At 40.1% G+C, this 16064-nt stretch overlaps 1 protein-coding gene across 1 annotated transcript; it reads right to left on the bottom strand.

Moving 5' to 3' along the window:
- Positions 1-92: 92 nt before the first annotated feature.
- On the bottom strand, positions 93-15533 carry sugt1 (SGT1 homolog, MIS12 kinetochore complex assembly cochaperone). Its single transcript, XM_027011786.3, has 13 exons — positions 15391-15533; positions 15251-15299; positions 14171-14261; positions 13786-13855; positions 13311-13381; positions 12829-12882; positions 9815-9843; positions 9264-9286; positions 8964-9060; positions 7519-7626; positions 1637-1733; positions 1313-1485; positions 93-782 (listed from the first exon to the last, which is right to left on the bottom strand). The coding sequence occupies exons 1-13, from the start codon at positions 15402-15404 to the stop codon at positions 681-683; spliced, it is 978 nt and encodes a 325-aa protein (XP_026867587.2). The 5' UTR covers positions 15405-15533; the 3' UTR covers positions 93-680.
- Between the last annotated feature and the right edge of the window lie 531 nt (positions 15534-16064).

The raw sequence follows: 16064 nt of genomic DNA on the forward strand, positions 1-16064 counted from the left end.
TTCCATTACATGTTCACGAAAGTACTTCACTTTTGTGCTGGAAGAGGTTATCGGCTTATCAAACCATCACAAAAGATGGAAGACAGCAGAGATGCAGTTTCAAGACCAAGAAAAATTTATTTACAATGTGTGTAATCATATTCAAGAAAGCATGATCCCTTGAATACATCATACAAATTATTAAAATGTATCTTGAGGCACAGGTGCTTGACAAGTGAGAATGTATTCAAGCTCTCAAATCACTGAACAGAAGACTGAACACAGTTAAAAGATTTTTTTAAAGATCTTAAATACATCTGTTATGTACGAGATGCTCAAAATGCAGCCAGTCTCTCGCCACAGATTAAACATGCCAAGAAAAAGTGTTCACAGGAGCAGGTGTGGTATTTCTAAAACACTTAGGGACAGGTTCTCAGACCCAGATGAAACTGAGTACTAGACTAACCTTCAGTACCAGTGGTGATTCTCCATTCATTTTCTCATTAACATAGGTTACTCTGACACTCAAATTGCATCCATGTAAAATATTTAAGTGGTTTGTATTAGTTTAAACTAGTGCTGTTGGGTCTGAGAGACTGGCCAATTGTGAGTGACACAGGGTGGACAATATGGAGGGAAGGACAGGGCCTGTGTGGTGGTGACGAAAGTGTGTTGCACCAGTTGAATAATCTGGGAATCCTTCAATATGGCTTCCATTCCATATCATCAGGGGGATTCACGTCTATTTTCCGTTTGCCAACATCTGTCCAGTTGGTACTGAGGACAGTGCCTCCTGATTCCGTCTGTGCAGAGATTGAGTTGTGATGTGATAAAAAAATAAATAAATAAAAATCAGCAACCTACAGTTGACGTTAGAAAGGAAGTCCCTGCTTTGAGCATTCAAGGGAAGGTTTTGAAGCTAAAACTCAAGATTAGCATGCCACAATTGTCATGTGTAATGAGACAGCACTTCAAGTTCCACAAAATACTCTTTGAACAAAAGCATGAGCATTTTCCATAAATAAAGCAAAAAAGTGTGATGGAACTGGACTACCATGCAAATTAAATTTTACTTCCCCAAGGGAAGGCGAACAAAACCTCCCAAGAGATCAAAAATATGCTCATTACTTTTAATTCAATGTTCATTAAATCTTATTAATTTGGTCTGAAGGGTGAATGTAGTAAAATGCTGGGACAGAGCTTGCAAGTGCGTCATTAAAACATTCCTGTAAACCTGCTATGGACCACATATTCAGGCATTAAGAATGCTACAGCACATAAGTACCCAAGGCTACCTGCTAAAAGGCTTTCTGCAATCGAGTTGACTACTTACAAAAGACTTGTTCATGGCTCGCTTGACCTCGTCAGAGCCATCGGAGTAGATCTGCTGGAAGAGTTTGTTCAGTGCTGCATCTCCCTCCAGCTTCTCATTTTTCTCCTCCTCCTTAATATCACCCACCAGCTTGTCCCAATTGCGAGTGTAGTGGGAGGAGGACGGGTACTGGTCTGAAACAAGAAGGACCGAGACAGACAAAAATCAGGAGAGCAAGGGTGGGGCACATCAGCCTTAGAAAGAAGAGCTGGCATAAATCACATGTGGGAAATTGCCAGCCCTGGTTTTGTTTGCGAAGAACAAATATGTGCTTTTGATACTGACTCTGAGAGTGAGAGAAGTGCTTCACATCAGGAAGGATACCTTCCCCTTCCAGCTTCTCCCACCGGATGGCTTCTGTCTTCTTCATCTTAATCTCAACCTGAGGGGAGGTTGGGGGTGGGGGCAGAAAGAGACAATGAGCAATCTGACACAGACTATTTCTAAACAGTAGCAGGGTACATGAGCATGGAAACGCCCCATTTTCACTAAGCCCACAAAGGCGGGATGTGGAACTGTGGGATGGTTTGGATGGCAGCACAATTTAAGGTTGTCTTTCAGAGTTCCCCCAATAGCGAATGTTTCACGAAGGTTAGGTGGAGCCATAACGCTGATGTCTGGAAGAGAGCCATGGGGAGTGAGGTCATATAGGGTTCGGGCCAGAGGATGAGGGTGGTTGTTTGGTCTCATAAAATGGTTATGGTGAAAGGAAAATCTCAGTTAAATCTCTTAGTAAAAGCCCTTACATATACTCATCTCTTTCCAAGCAATTCAGCAGTCAATTCTGCCTGATCAAGACAGACACTTACAGTAGCCTGGTACAATGGCATAATCATCAAGCACTTATCCTTTAGGACAGAACAGAAATATAAATGGGACTAAATTGAAGTCAGTGCCACTGGCACAGCTGAAGCATCAAAGGGCCTTAAATATTGATTTCAGAGGATGCAAGAGTACCATAAATTAAACCCGTCTGCATAATCACAGTCGGCGAGGACAAAAATGTGTGAAAGGACAGAGCAGGAAATTGAGACATGAACGCAATATGATGGAATGACAGCTCCTGGGAGAAAGAGTGCACTTGAAGGAGGCACTGCCGGCTCCCTACAGTGCGAACATTTTTACACCTCTCCTGCTTTTTCCTTAGTTTTGAGTGATTACCATCATGTGGTGGCTGATAACTTGTGGGGTCCAGCACTGTCCCCACCCTCTCTTGCTTCCTCTCTTGGCTATAAAACATGAATTTTCATCCCACATCTATTTGGTGTAAGGTGGGTGTGACAGGCATGGTGCAAAGGTTGAGGCTCCTGACAGGCACTGGGCTGCCTGACAGTGTCATTAGGTCCCTGAGGGGTGGCAGGAAAAACCTGCCATGCCACCTTAAAAAAACAAAAAACAAAAAAAAAACAAAACAAAAAAAAACCCACCCCTCCCTGCCTGTCACTGTCACTGTCACAGACTTTAGACGAGCCGGTGGCTATCCCCTGGCATATCACGCTTCTGCGCCTGAGCTTCTTAAGCTCACAATGATGCAAAAAAGGGAAGGGGGGAGGTGTATTTAACAACACATGCTACAATGATGACCAGAACAGCACAGTGGCTGTGAATTATGAGGAATGCAGACAGACAGACAGACAGAGACAGACAGACAGACAGACAGACACAGACAGACAGACAGACAACTAAATAAAGCTGCAGAAGGTGATGGGCATGGAAATTAAAAAGAGATGCTTATTTGTTTGCATAGGAAACGACTCGCCAGGGCTGCAGCATTTCAGATCATGGCCCCTATTCCACTATATTCCCATCTATCCCATGCAATAAGGCAGCTAGTAATTGGTTCCTGCATTCCAGACATCCCGACAGGCATGGAAAGCAAGGTCAGGCAGCCCTCACCCTGTGGGGGGTGAGAGCAGGGTACAAGAGCTTTTCTGAGGGGTTAAGTAGGTCACAGAGGTCAAGCTCGTCAAGTCTTCTGCAAAGATAACAGTTAACTTAAAGGCTTCGAGAAGGAAGAGGGAACAATAAAGTGGGTTGATTTGTTTATCCTGATCTCGATGAATGCCTCCAAGTAACCTCCTGAAACACACGTGTGAGAAATCGCAGAAAGTCACACAAAAATGTATGCTGGCATTAACAAGATTAAGCGCAAAGTTCCAGACTTTGACATTCTAATTCACTTCTTACTTCAGACTCTTGCTTTTCCAAGAGAAAAAAAACCCTATTATTTGCCTACTCAGGCTTCCATGTTGACATTTCATTTGAGGCCATGTTGGAGTGAGAGGGAAAACCCTACTCAAGATGCTTGCAAGTAGAGGGGGTTGGGGGATTACTTTGGCTGGTACCCCTACATTTATCCATCCATAAATTGTTGGCATCATTCATTGTTTACTACGCACAAACCCTAGATGAGCTCCAAAGTCTGCTACTTGTAGCCAGTGTGCTCTCTATATTCACAGTCTCTGGCATTCCCATGTACCAAGTATGTGGTATACACCTTCAAAGGTGTAATACATTAGTCACCAGAAGGTCTGATGACTGGTTGCTTGGCTGGGTTATTTGGCCCTGGTGTGCATTATACTGTGGCTTTTTTTTATATTGAAGAATAAGAAGAACCACAGGGTACATGGGTTGACGTAGTCCTGCACAAGATACCACTAACCTTTAATAGCATCTTTCATTAAAACAGCTTTGTTCTATATTACAATGTTTGGTGTAGAATAAAAACAAATTATTCATCCTATTCTAACCATCCATTTTACAAATGTGCTCCATTATCAGAAATAGTCAGGAAACCAAATTCATAACTGGTTTTTAAAAAGCAGCTGAAAAACAAAAAGGCAGCGGTTATAGTCGACAAATGGCTACAAACATAATGCACTCAGGTGAAAGCATGAAGTGGATGAGGATGCAGGATGTGTGTGAGCAGGCCAGGTCTGATGCTGGCAGGTTGGTGCTGAGCACTCGGGCCATGCTAGTGCCTTTTCCAAGTCCAGGTGCTCCAGAGGAGCCCAGTGGACCCCGGAACAATTGGAGCTTTGTGAGGGCTTCAGACCAGCAACGAGGAGCGCTACGTATGCGCTCGCAAACGAGTGAGAGAGTGTGTGAGTGAGTAGTCTGTGTGTTGGGGGTGAGGGGAGGGTGTCAACCGACTGCCAGGAGTCTCCCAAAGAAGCAGATCTGTCCCTCCCTCCCTGCTCTCTGCCTTGTGTTTAAATAGAGCTCTTGTTACAGTGCCCCTACACAGACAGGCCGTGGTATGCACGTCTTTCCACTGTTGCCATGGTGCAAGGTCCAGGGTGCAAAGGAAATCACTGCTTTGGTGAAGCTGACTGGACAAGTCTGGTGGGGTCAGATTTAACAGGCCCACGAGAGCCCTCCCACTGACTCACCACATGCAGGAACCTGGAACATGTTTGCTCTACCACAGCGCAATCATATGTTTTTCCCCACACTGGCCCCAGAACCAAGACTAGCAGTCATAGGCAACACAGTGAACAGGGGAAAAAACTCCACTGGTAAAAGAGCTCAGTATGATTAAAAGACACACTGTTCACTGAAGACTGAGCAAAAAAAAAGAGGGGGGGGGGGGTCGAGGCAGTTTGATTTTGGTAAAAGCTGTTGATGCCACTGACCCATGCGAAAGCTCAGGGGGAGGAGGGAGTGCTGGCCAATGAAGGTGGGAGAAGGGAGAGATGAAAGTGCTGCTCATGATCTTTTAGGAGCAGAACATAACAAGGCTCTTGGATACAAGAGAGCTGACAAATGCCATGCTTACTGGCAATTGTTTAATTTCCCTTAGATTAGGAGACAAAAGTGCAGTGATTAACAGACATGAGAAATGTAGTTGCATAAGACTGGCACTGGAATTATACGTCAATCATTTTAAAATTTGCACAATACCAAAATGATTTAGAACTTGTATTATAAAACATTCTGCACCTTATGCCCTCTGGGCTAAACATTCTGATGCCTATTTACTAATTTATGTTCCGTCACTAGGGGGTATATGTTAAGCCTGTTGCCAAGTGAGAACGTACAGAGAGATGTAAATCTGCTTGCTTGAAGGCATGACTAAAAACAACAAATACACAAAACAGCAAGAAATCAAACCTTCAATTAGAGACATGGCAAGCACAAATGCTGTGGATAAAGATGTAAATCAATAATATGGCACTACTCATCTTAGACATGTAATCCAAATCAATAGAACATTATTTAGCTTAGATATGATCTTAATCAATAATATGGCGCTATTTAGCTAAAATACATGATCCAAACCAATAATATGGCATTGTTTAGCTTAGAGGTGATAGTGATATCTATTGATGTGACAATGCATATTTACGAAGTGCTTGAAAGCAGTGCAAATGAAGTTTAACACCTCCTGTTTAGCCAAAGATTTGTCAATTAGCCCAACCTCTTCAAGAAATGTTAAAGAACATGGCTAGGACAAGCAAGTCCCAGATGTTATGATAAGATGACATGCTCAAGTAAAACGTTTTGAGCCAGGAGAATGAGCTAAACCTAGTTAATGTAATGTGATATGAAGCCAAAGTTTGGGAAGAAAAAAAAGTCTATTGCAATCATTTTACTACATTGTGATTACGATATGCCTTTCAAGGTTCAAGTTTGGTTTGTTTGTCACATACTTAGTCATACACAGTATAACTTGCAATGAAATGGTTTATGCCTTGCTACATATCAAAACACTTGTGAACTCGATTTGACAGGGTTAAGAACTAGTCTGTATTAGATATTTATTGTATCAAGTAAATACCATGCCACTCTTTTGTAATGTTTGAGAATGGTCAGGATGTTTACAGCCATTAAAAAGTCTACTGTTAGAAGGTTGAGTTAAGTATTGTAACCTTCTGTGAGATCAGCATCACAAAGGCTGTGAAAATATATTATTCCACAAGCAATACATTGGAGAGCCCCAGTTTCTTCCCTGTGCATAAATTTAGAACTTAATCATTATTGTAATGCACATTAGAGTTTAATGTAATAAGTAAACAAACTTTCATTCTTTAAATGATTGCTAGGTCAGATTCACACAAGATCAACAGGCTTTTCATGGCATCCCAGAAATGCACTAAAAAACATTTTTCTTCTAAATAATAATTTTATCATCAAAATAACGATAGCTCAAGAGTACTGAGATCAAAACTTGTCCTTTGATAAACCGTTTAAGCAGACTTGATGCATTTTATTAGGTGAAGACTTGACTGGTATTAAAGAAATATCTCCATAGTATCGTATAATCCAAATATAGTTGAACTCTAATTTGCAAACCAGATGCATCAGTGTGGAAAAGTGAATAACACAGATAAGACTTGTAAAACAGCCAACATAAAAAACTCCTAAAACTCTGGATGCCTCTGCCTCTCCTAATACATCAGATGCCAAGGTACAAATCACATCCTTGGTCCTAGTGATATTGCTATATTGATGGGTAGGTCCACTTGCTTGCATGTTCCTTCCCAACTAAGCAAAGAGCCCTGACTGTAATGGCATGCACCAAATGTTACCTGCAACCCCCTTACATACTGATCACAGGTCTACTCACCAATTCTACACCCGCAACCCTTTTATGGCAATTGCCCTTTACTCAGCTGGTTACTCTGCTAACAAACCGAGGGATGAAGTCATGCAAAACCTCCGCGGTTGCACAGATGCCCAAGCAGGTTTGCGTGCCACTTATTTATTTATGTTAAAGTGTGAAATCTGCAACTGCCCATAATTGACATTTAGCTAATGACATGATGTGCATAGCTTATGGCAAATAGCACATTTGTTCAGTTCATTAAAGTAAAAAGCCTGACATTCACATGTGTGAGTGAGCTTGCGAGAACTATGATGCCCTCTCATTACCAGCATGTGAACTCTTTCTGAGACGACCAACCCAAATACAAGGCAATTAAGTTAACTCGTTAACAGCAGCCAGACTATAATGGTCTGTAAGAGTCTGCTGGTATCCACTCAAGTTCTCACTCCTTTGCTGCTATCTCGCACTTGCCTTTGCCAGGCAGCTGCTGAAAATGCATCCAACCGAGCTGGAATACAGTACATTTAGACCCAGGTTGACAAAGTAGTACTGTGAATATGCTTAATTTTTAATTAATCAATTGTTTTTAGAGGAAGAGCTGTACTTATTTAAAACTGACCTTAGTGGACAGGACCCTGTAAGTGCTGTGTTCAGGAACCACAGAGTGTAGAAGGTGGATATATAGGCAGTAATCCTGTCCAGAAGGAAGCTTTACCACTGCCTTCAGCTGTGGAGAAAGAAAAAAACAAAAAACCCCAAAAATCATATGTTTTTTCCTTCCAGAGAGTGTAGAGCTATTTTATATACTACTTTAGAGGCAAATAAGGTGCGCCAGTGATTTATAGATCAGCATGCTTATAGAAGCCAGACAGAAGCCTTTATATAAACATTCAATTAACACCCTGCCAATTACCCATGGCCAATATTGACAAATTCTTGTCATCTTCACACGTCTAATAGTCCTAGCCTTGCAGAGGCAGCTATGGCTACAGATTAAAGTACTGCAAATATTCGTGGCAAGGCTCAAACCCCCATTCTAAGGACAAAAGCCGGGTGGGTTTGGTGCTCAATGCCTGGAATCACGTCTGGCATTGGGAGGAGAGGACAGAAGGAAGCGCTGGCGTCAGGGCACTCAAACCCCTCCTGCAGCACTGCTTTGAGGGCCCCCCCCCCCCAACTGTGAGCCTCGTCTCCGCGTCCCTCTCTCCATTACACAGAGCTGGAGTGTGTCACAGAGGAAGGCGCAGTACAGGCGGGCCGCTGCCGGGGAGCCGGCAAGGCCCCCTCATTATGGCCGCATGGGCTGCCGGGAGATCCCGGTGGGAGTCAGGAAAACAGCCCCCGGGCAGATTCCCCTGGTAGAGCCGCATCCATATTTTCTCTCATCTCCATCTCATTTGCAACCAAATTATGACACAAAACTCACATTTTCCATAATTAATTTATAGAAACCACATCAAACAACAGGGCAGTACTTTGATTTCCTTTGCTTTTTTTTGTTGTATTACAGCAAGAGGGATGAGACAGATGTTGGAAAAGAAGCTAAGCTGGGATTTTCATAAATGTTGAGCTTTTTATTCTCTCCTCCTCTTTGTTAATATGAAGACTGTGAGCATGTACATGTAATTGCACATGGTGGCACTGGGCACTGGCTGTTACCATGCATGGAATGCCTGTCCAGGCCTCTGCAGTCACAGATTTGGAACAGAATGCCCCAACCCAGCCAGGGCTTGATTAAACATGCTTAAAGTTCTGGGGAAATCACTTGCTTCCATCTAGACATCACACTGAAGGAAGAGCTAAGGAAATGTTCTTTCAGTTGTTACAAATAAAGATACCACATTCAAAAGCAACTGAACATGACACGAATCGATGAATCTCTCAATACTTCTACATTGTACAGCCTAACTAATCAATGTCAATTTGTAACACCATTTGCTGACACTAAGATTTAGGATGGAAAAAGTGGGGATTTAAAACAAAAACAAACAAACAAAAAAATGCTCCCAGATATAGTTCCCAAAACAAAGACAAACAAACAAACAAACAAAAAATCAGAGATACCTGCTTCTCTTCAATGGTGACGCTAACATCCTCCTTCTTGGCATTTTTTACCATTATGGTGACAGTGACTTCAGATTCTGTCTGGTACCAGTCATGTCTGAAGGGACAAAGGAAAACAACATGAGCTCCACAAAGCTAACCACTACAGATTTAGCATCACAGTGGGTTATTCCAAACAGCCAGTTTTTCCAAGCATACTCATAGAATATTCATTTGACATTTGGATCTAATGTGCTCCTTGGCATTACAGAGCATTATGTGGTATCACAATACATGAGCCAGTAATTCTATCGCACTTACTTGACATGTGGGGCTGCAGTTTGCTAATGAAGTTAAGGTACATTTCAGTGTTTGTGAATTCCAGGGGGGCAGGGGAGGGGAGAGACAAACACAGCACAAATCAGTAAAACCCACCAAAAATAATTTTTCATCTTGCATCTAATTTTCCACAGAGCTGGTTGAAAGATAACGTGAGCAACAGTGCCCCCAAATGGGCAAAAAGAAATAATCATTATTTCTTTGAACAGGAGCACTGGGAGCGTCCTTTGAGTGCTCCGGCACCCCTGAGGGCTGATGCTACACTGTTTGCTATTGATTCAGAAAATCAAACTTGGGAGAAACAGGGCAGGGAACATAGATTGGGGGAATAACAGAAATAATAAACTGATTTAATAATTCTGTGAGGATTTTCATATAACGATCACAGACAATAGGCAGGAGTTGACAGGATGACATCGTGAACAAAATCCTACTTGAATAGGGTGCAATTCTGATTGTTGCACGCACGTGCGCTAGCACTGGATATTTCACTCTCATGTAATTCAAATGGAAGATGTAGAAAGCCAACATACCAATTTTGAGGATCCATTTTGGTTCTGTGCTGTTATATTGAATCAAAAAGAACACAGGTGATAATTAGGTTAGTGAATGAAAGTTAAATGCAAAACTCACAATTCTTATAAATAATATTTGTTTGTCTTGCAACAAATTAATGCACATTTGTTTAGATGGCCCAATGAAGTCAATGCAAATTTGACTTTGCTATTAAATAATAACCAACCATCGACCCATGTCATGTGCATGATAATGGAACAGCTGCAGGAAGGCATGCAGAAACCATACTTCCTGATCTAAACTACCACCCATCTTTCTGAAAGAGCTAAAAAAAAAAACCACCTTCAAATTGCAACTCGGTTTAACACTGTACAGTTGCTTTAATACGTTTGAATCTGTTTATGGCAAGTCTTAACAGCCTTTCGAACTGTTCTTGCCATACCTTTACGCCCACCCTTTCAGAGTCTGAGAGCTGTTTGCCATTCAGAGCGCATTCCTCACCAGCATAAATATGAGCCTAAGAGGTCTTTTTCCCCCAGTATTAAGCTGTTATGTCTCATAAATTATTAAATATTTTCATAAACAGTACGAGACAGAGCTCGCGAGCATCCGAGAGTGCATTAACGGTGCCTAAAATGAGGTCGCATTTCAAAAGAATGGGGTACGAAGGGGAGCAAAAAAATTTTAAAAAAAATAAAATAAATAAAAAATGGAGGAGAAAAATCCCTGTGGATATCCGGCTTAGATCTATATAAAAGAGTCAGAGGCTGCTGGGGGGAGGGGAAAAACAGAGGAAATAAAACAGCCAAAGAGGAGACAGATGGTAAATGTCACTTATGACATGAAAGGGATGTGTAACCCTCTACAATATCCCATACACTCAAGGGGGGGAGGGCACAATCAACCTCAGACACTCCATGTCACGAATGCTTACCGCCAATGATGTAGTGCTTGATAATATGACAATCATTAGCCGAACGGTCTTAATGGGAGCCCCTAATGAGAAATCTGCACTAATTCGACCTCGGAATGCGAGCAACGGGCACTTTGTATGGGAAGTGCCAGCAGATTTTAGCAGTCTCTTTTAGCACGCTGCTTGATTCTTAAAGCATCTCGAAAGAGGCGAACGGCAACAGCGTTTTCCAAAATAACGCCTGCGCCGCTCCCAGCATAGCACGCACAGCCCCGTGCTAACAACCGATAATGGCTTCTAGATAAAACCATCAAGCGTCTGCTGGTGGCAGGTTCAACAGTGTTGCTGCACATCACTGCATTAGCAGTTGTTTGTTGCCCTGAGGCATTCAACTGAGTATGCCGTGTCTAAGAATAGCCAGACTCAGAGACTGTGCGAACTGAAATGCATTTAATCAATGCAGCGGTCATTGAATATATGTGTACATTGAATACACGTGTACACAATGTCTATTGGGCAAAATTAAATGTTTTGAGAAGACAGCAACACTTTATTGTTTAATTAGACTCACTCGGAAAATCTACATCCCACTGAGAGAACACCCCAGATTCTGAATTTATCATCAGAAACATGCAGCTTGATCAAACTACAAAGTGATCTGTGATGGTGTGGGAATATATCAACAGCTGCATTTCAAGATGACAAAGTACTTTTGTAAAATCACTCTGGATAACAGTGTCTGCTAAATGCTGAAAATGTAAATGTAAATTTGTACATAAGGACTACAAGATACACCCCCTACCCCCATATCACCAGCAGGAATAAATAACTGGCATGTTGTGCATCACTGAAAGTCTCAGTGAAAAGCACTACGATTTTGCCTGTGAAAACTTGCTCAAGTAGTTAGACATTTTTCTGTAAAGCTACATGTGTCTACATACATGCTAGTTATTTAAAAATCCTTATATGTCAAGCTTCAAGTTCGCTAATTTATTGATGTTCAAAAGTAGGACATGAACACAGAACAGTGTCTGAAAGAAATGGATAATGCTAAGTAATAAACTATAAATTAAAAACATTTTAATTTGTACTCTACCTAATACTCTGCTGTTAAATTGCTTCACTTCTCATACTTCTCAAAAAAACTGAACAGGAGTTAGGATTAGACTGATCAACTGCACTCCCCTCCGCCCCCCCAAAGACCAGCAACAAACCCCTTTAGAGTGCAGTCATAAGAGAAGTCTCAGTTTTACCATACCATTCAGTGAAGCAAGGTTTTTAAAAATATATTCAGTTTAACAAAAAGATATTGCAGACTAGTAGTTAATATTGAATTAAACACAAATGTATACAAGACAATTCCAGTGAGAGAACTCTGCTTGCACAACTGATCCACATGCCTTCTGAACAAAATGTCCTGTTTTTGAAAACCTTGTGTACTACTTGTACACTGCAGTTTTTACTCTCCAAATGAGCAGTTGAATAATAACTGTGGCACTGCGGCCTGCAGCCACTCTAGATATGCTACATGGAAATGTATTAATAGTCACTAAAATAGCACAAAAGCATCAACTGTTATAACCCATTCCTCTTTAACCCTAACTGCATGGTGCCTATTGTATCTCTTGTTGATTACATCCATTGGATGTAATCAGCTTTACGTTAAGAGTACTGTTGGACCTTCATAATTTAGCATCTGTTGGTTCCAAGACTTTTTAATGTTACCATGGACATTGCATTAATGACATATGTTTACATTGTCATTTGTTTCCTTAAATTGGGAGACTTAAGAGAAAATACAATCTATAATCTCAGAACTTTAGAACCTTATGAAATTAGACCATGACTGAAACTGACTTCTCCAGTTTATTACTATGAGAAAGGCACTCCTTTTGCCCAAGGAATGACAACTACACAATAAATTTGACTACTCTTAGTTTTTCCAAACCAGCCACTGTAGATTTATCAACTATGTCCAATGTCCAAGCTTCATTATATGTAAAGATGATTAAAACCTCTGCTATACAACATAAAAAATAACCATAATTTAAAAACTAAAGTCTAAAAAATAGTGTCAGGAAAGATATTTTAGCCTGTTTTTCTGATGATTAAACTTACTTGCCATCTTCTCTTCACAAATCTTGATCCACATATCAAAGGATTCATTGGAACCTGTAAGAAACAAATTACATCAAAACTGCAAAATAACAGAATTGAGAAAAGCTTTTGAAGCAATTCGGAGAGTTATTTTCAAATGTATGTCTATACACTGGTGGTAAAAATAATAAATAAATAAAAAATGTATAGTACTTTTCCAAACCTTGCATTATGCTAAATGGGAAAATCTAGGTAATACATTAAGGTGATTAATGTCATTACTGCATAACACGGCAACATAATATAAATATATGTAAAATAAGTAAATATACACGTTTTTAGAAATGCATCCATTTTAGCATAACAGGGACAAAAGACACCAACAATTCAACTTGGCCTTAATTTTATAAGTTGTTTTGCCTCCGGTAGTAAACATGGGTGAAGTCTGTGTGCAATGTTCCTTTATGTTCCGATGTTCCTTTTGTTCCCAACTGATAACTCACCATCGAGCTCCTGTCCAATTGTAAAAGATTTGTGTGCCGCAGCAATGTCATTGAGATAATATTCTGCAATTCTGGGAAGAGAACAAAAGTGTACATATAATGGAAAAATATACAATGAACATTGTATGTACAATGTCACTGATGCAAAATACACTCTTGCAGTGTGGTTACAAGAGCCTGCATGAAGCATCTTTTTCTGTGAACTACATTCCATCTTGAAGCAAAAGCTTGAAGAACTCTCATAAGACCTGAATTTAGACAACATAGGTTACTACTTTACTAAAAGTTGCAGGCTACTGCAGCTCATGCTATCATTCAGTTGGCTAAACTGTGCGATTATCTGCAAAATGCAAATCATTGCTACACAACAATGATTGGTCAATGAACAATCAAAATTAAGTATTAAATGACATCCTGGAATAAACTGGCATAGTTTAGGTGGTCTGAAGTTGTACTAGGCAAATTTGGCACTCACCCTGTTCTCAAGAAGGCACTGACCATACCAGGCTGAAGCTGCTGTGCTTTCATAGCATCATTAATTGCCCCTAATAATTACAAAAACATTGGTTAGGCTATTACCTGATACCTAGTGATTTGTTAATGACGATGAAGAATACAGAATAATATAGGCCATACAACAGAAGCAATTAAAGAGAGAGACATGCATATCCAAAACACAAGATGATGCGTTTCGTATAATAACAGCACTAATAAAAGAGCACGTCAAGTTTCAGAATGCAACTGAATGGAACTTTTGCATTCTTTGACTTTTAAGTGTGAAAGCTCTAAGGCAACTAAAACTGCCATGGTGCCATTGTCATGGAATCACCGTTTAAAAAAGAGAAAACATAAGTTCTTACTGTTGTAGTCTTTGAGCAGTATGTGTGCGTAAGCCCGCTGACAGAGCCACTCTGCATTGTCCGATACCTCGCCTAAAGCCACATTGAGCTCCTATTAATACAAAGCGCGGGAACTTGTTATTGGCAAAGTAAATATTAAAGTAAAGCTATAATAAAAACTGCATTAATATTTAAATTCACTTATCTTACTGAAAAGACACAAAAACTAACCTAGCTTACCATCTAGCCACAGGTGTAACAGCTAGTGAATGATGGTAACTTAGCACTAAGGCTAGCTAAACTGGCCAAAAAGTCTAAGTACAGTGAGTATTAGGTCTACGTTAATTGAAACGGTCGCTTTACCTTACTCAAATAACTGACTTGTAAATAAAATACAAAACCCTTCGTGGTGTCTGTGAAAGATAATTCAAGTTTATAGCTAGCGTTAGCGGTTAACTCTCTAGTTAGCTAGCTACTTAGCTTATTGGCTTTGTCCAAGTTTACTTAGCTAGCTAGGTTAGGTTAACTACATTAATACACTAAACATAATCTAGACAGGATAAATACAATAAACTGGAAAACAATTAGCGTTATTTACTTACCTCTAGTTAATTAGCTAGCTAGCTTAGGTTACCTTCCTAGCTAACGCGAGCTACCTACAACCAATAACTACAATATACCTAGGTTAGCTATCGTACAATTTTGTTCAAGATACACAGTTCTTGTTTAAACGTAGATAATTAGCCAGCTAATTAACATTAGATAAAATGACCAGATTACCTGCTATCTTACTTAACCTAATTGAACCAGTTTGTTAACCTAACCTACCAAACTTATGTCAGTTATCTAGCCAGCTAGCTAGCTAATTAAATTTGGATAAAGATATGCTTGCTTGCTAGCGCATGGTACTTTGTAGCAATCTAAAGACAGAAGACATTTGCTTGTCGGTCGGTTTATCCTGTAAAATATTAGATCGGTAGCTTAGGTTAGTTAGTCAGCTAGTTTGCTATGTTAACATAAGTTCAGGGAACAAGCCAGCTAGCTATGCTTGGTAGCTAGGTTACCACACCTAGTTTACGTTAGTAGCTAACGTTAACTTACCTCCAAAGCTCGTTTTGGGTCTTCGGCTATGAAATTGTCAGTAAAACTCCTGCAATCAGAATGTTTAATTAGCAGATAACTGGAGAGCATTTTGACATAAATACACAGAAGGTTCTTAAAGTGTAGAACTAGTTGGCTACCTATTGCTTGCCATGAGTCCGCTACCAGGTTTCTCGTGGTTGACGTCTAGAAAGTTCTGGTCCTGAATCCTGAAAGATGATGCGTTTGACTACCGTAAGAGGGTGAGCCTACAACCTCCATGTAAACATGAGGACCTGTCACACTGAACATTTCCGGTATATGCGAATTATGGGAAAACACCCGACAAAATACATGCATGTCTTAAAAAACGTGGCTATTTATAAACATTGGTATATAATAACGCAATAAAACAAGGATACCGATTGCTCTGAAATGTATACAAATTGTTCATGCACCGACATTTCCAGTGCATATTGCACAGGTTGGTTTATTTAAAGTTTCTGATAATATCTTCATATTTTAGTTCTTAAATAACCAAGATAAAATAAAATGTGATTTTAGTTAAACAATCTAGTTTTTTCTCAGGTGTCACGTCCCAGTGAAAAACTGTCTCTTGAAAGTCTCTTGTAATTGATGAAGATTAATATTTTATTTCATAAATACATGCTGTATAAATTTGTCTACATGACAACTGTTTTGGGTCTATAAAATGGATAGGAAAATCAAATACAGTGATATAAAAAAGCTACTCAATAATTTCAGCAAAAGTTCAACATCAGCAATAGTTTCAGATAAAAAAAATGCATAATCATTTCATCAAATATTAATGAAA

Source organism: Electrophorus electricus, chromosome 18 (genome assembly GCF_041902795.1).
Source record: "Electrophorus electricus isolate QZ-2024a chromosome 18, ASM4190279v1, whole genome shotgun sequence".
Taxonomy (NCBI): domain Eukaryota; kingdom Metazoa; phylum Chordata; class Actinopteri; order Gymnotiformes; family Gymnotidae; genus Electrophorus; species Electrophorus electricus.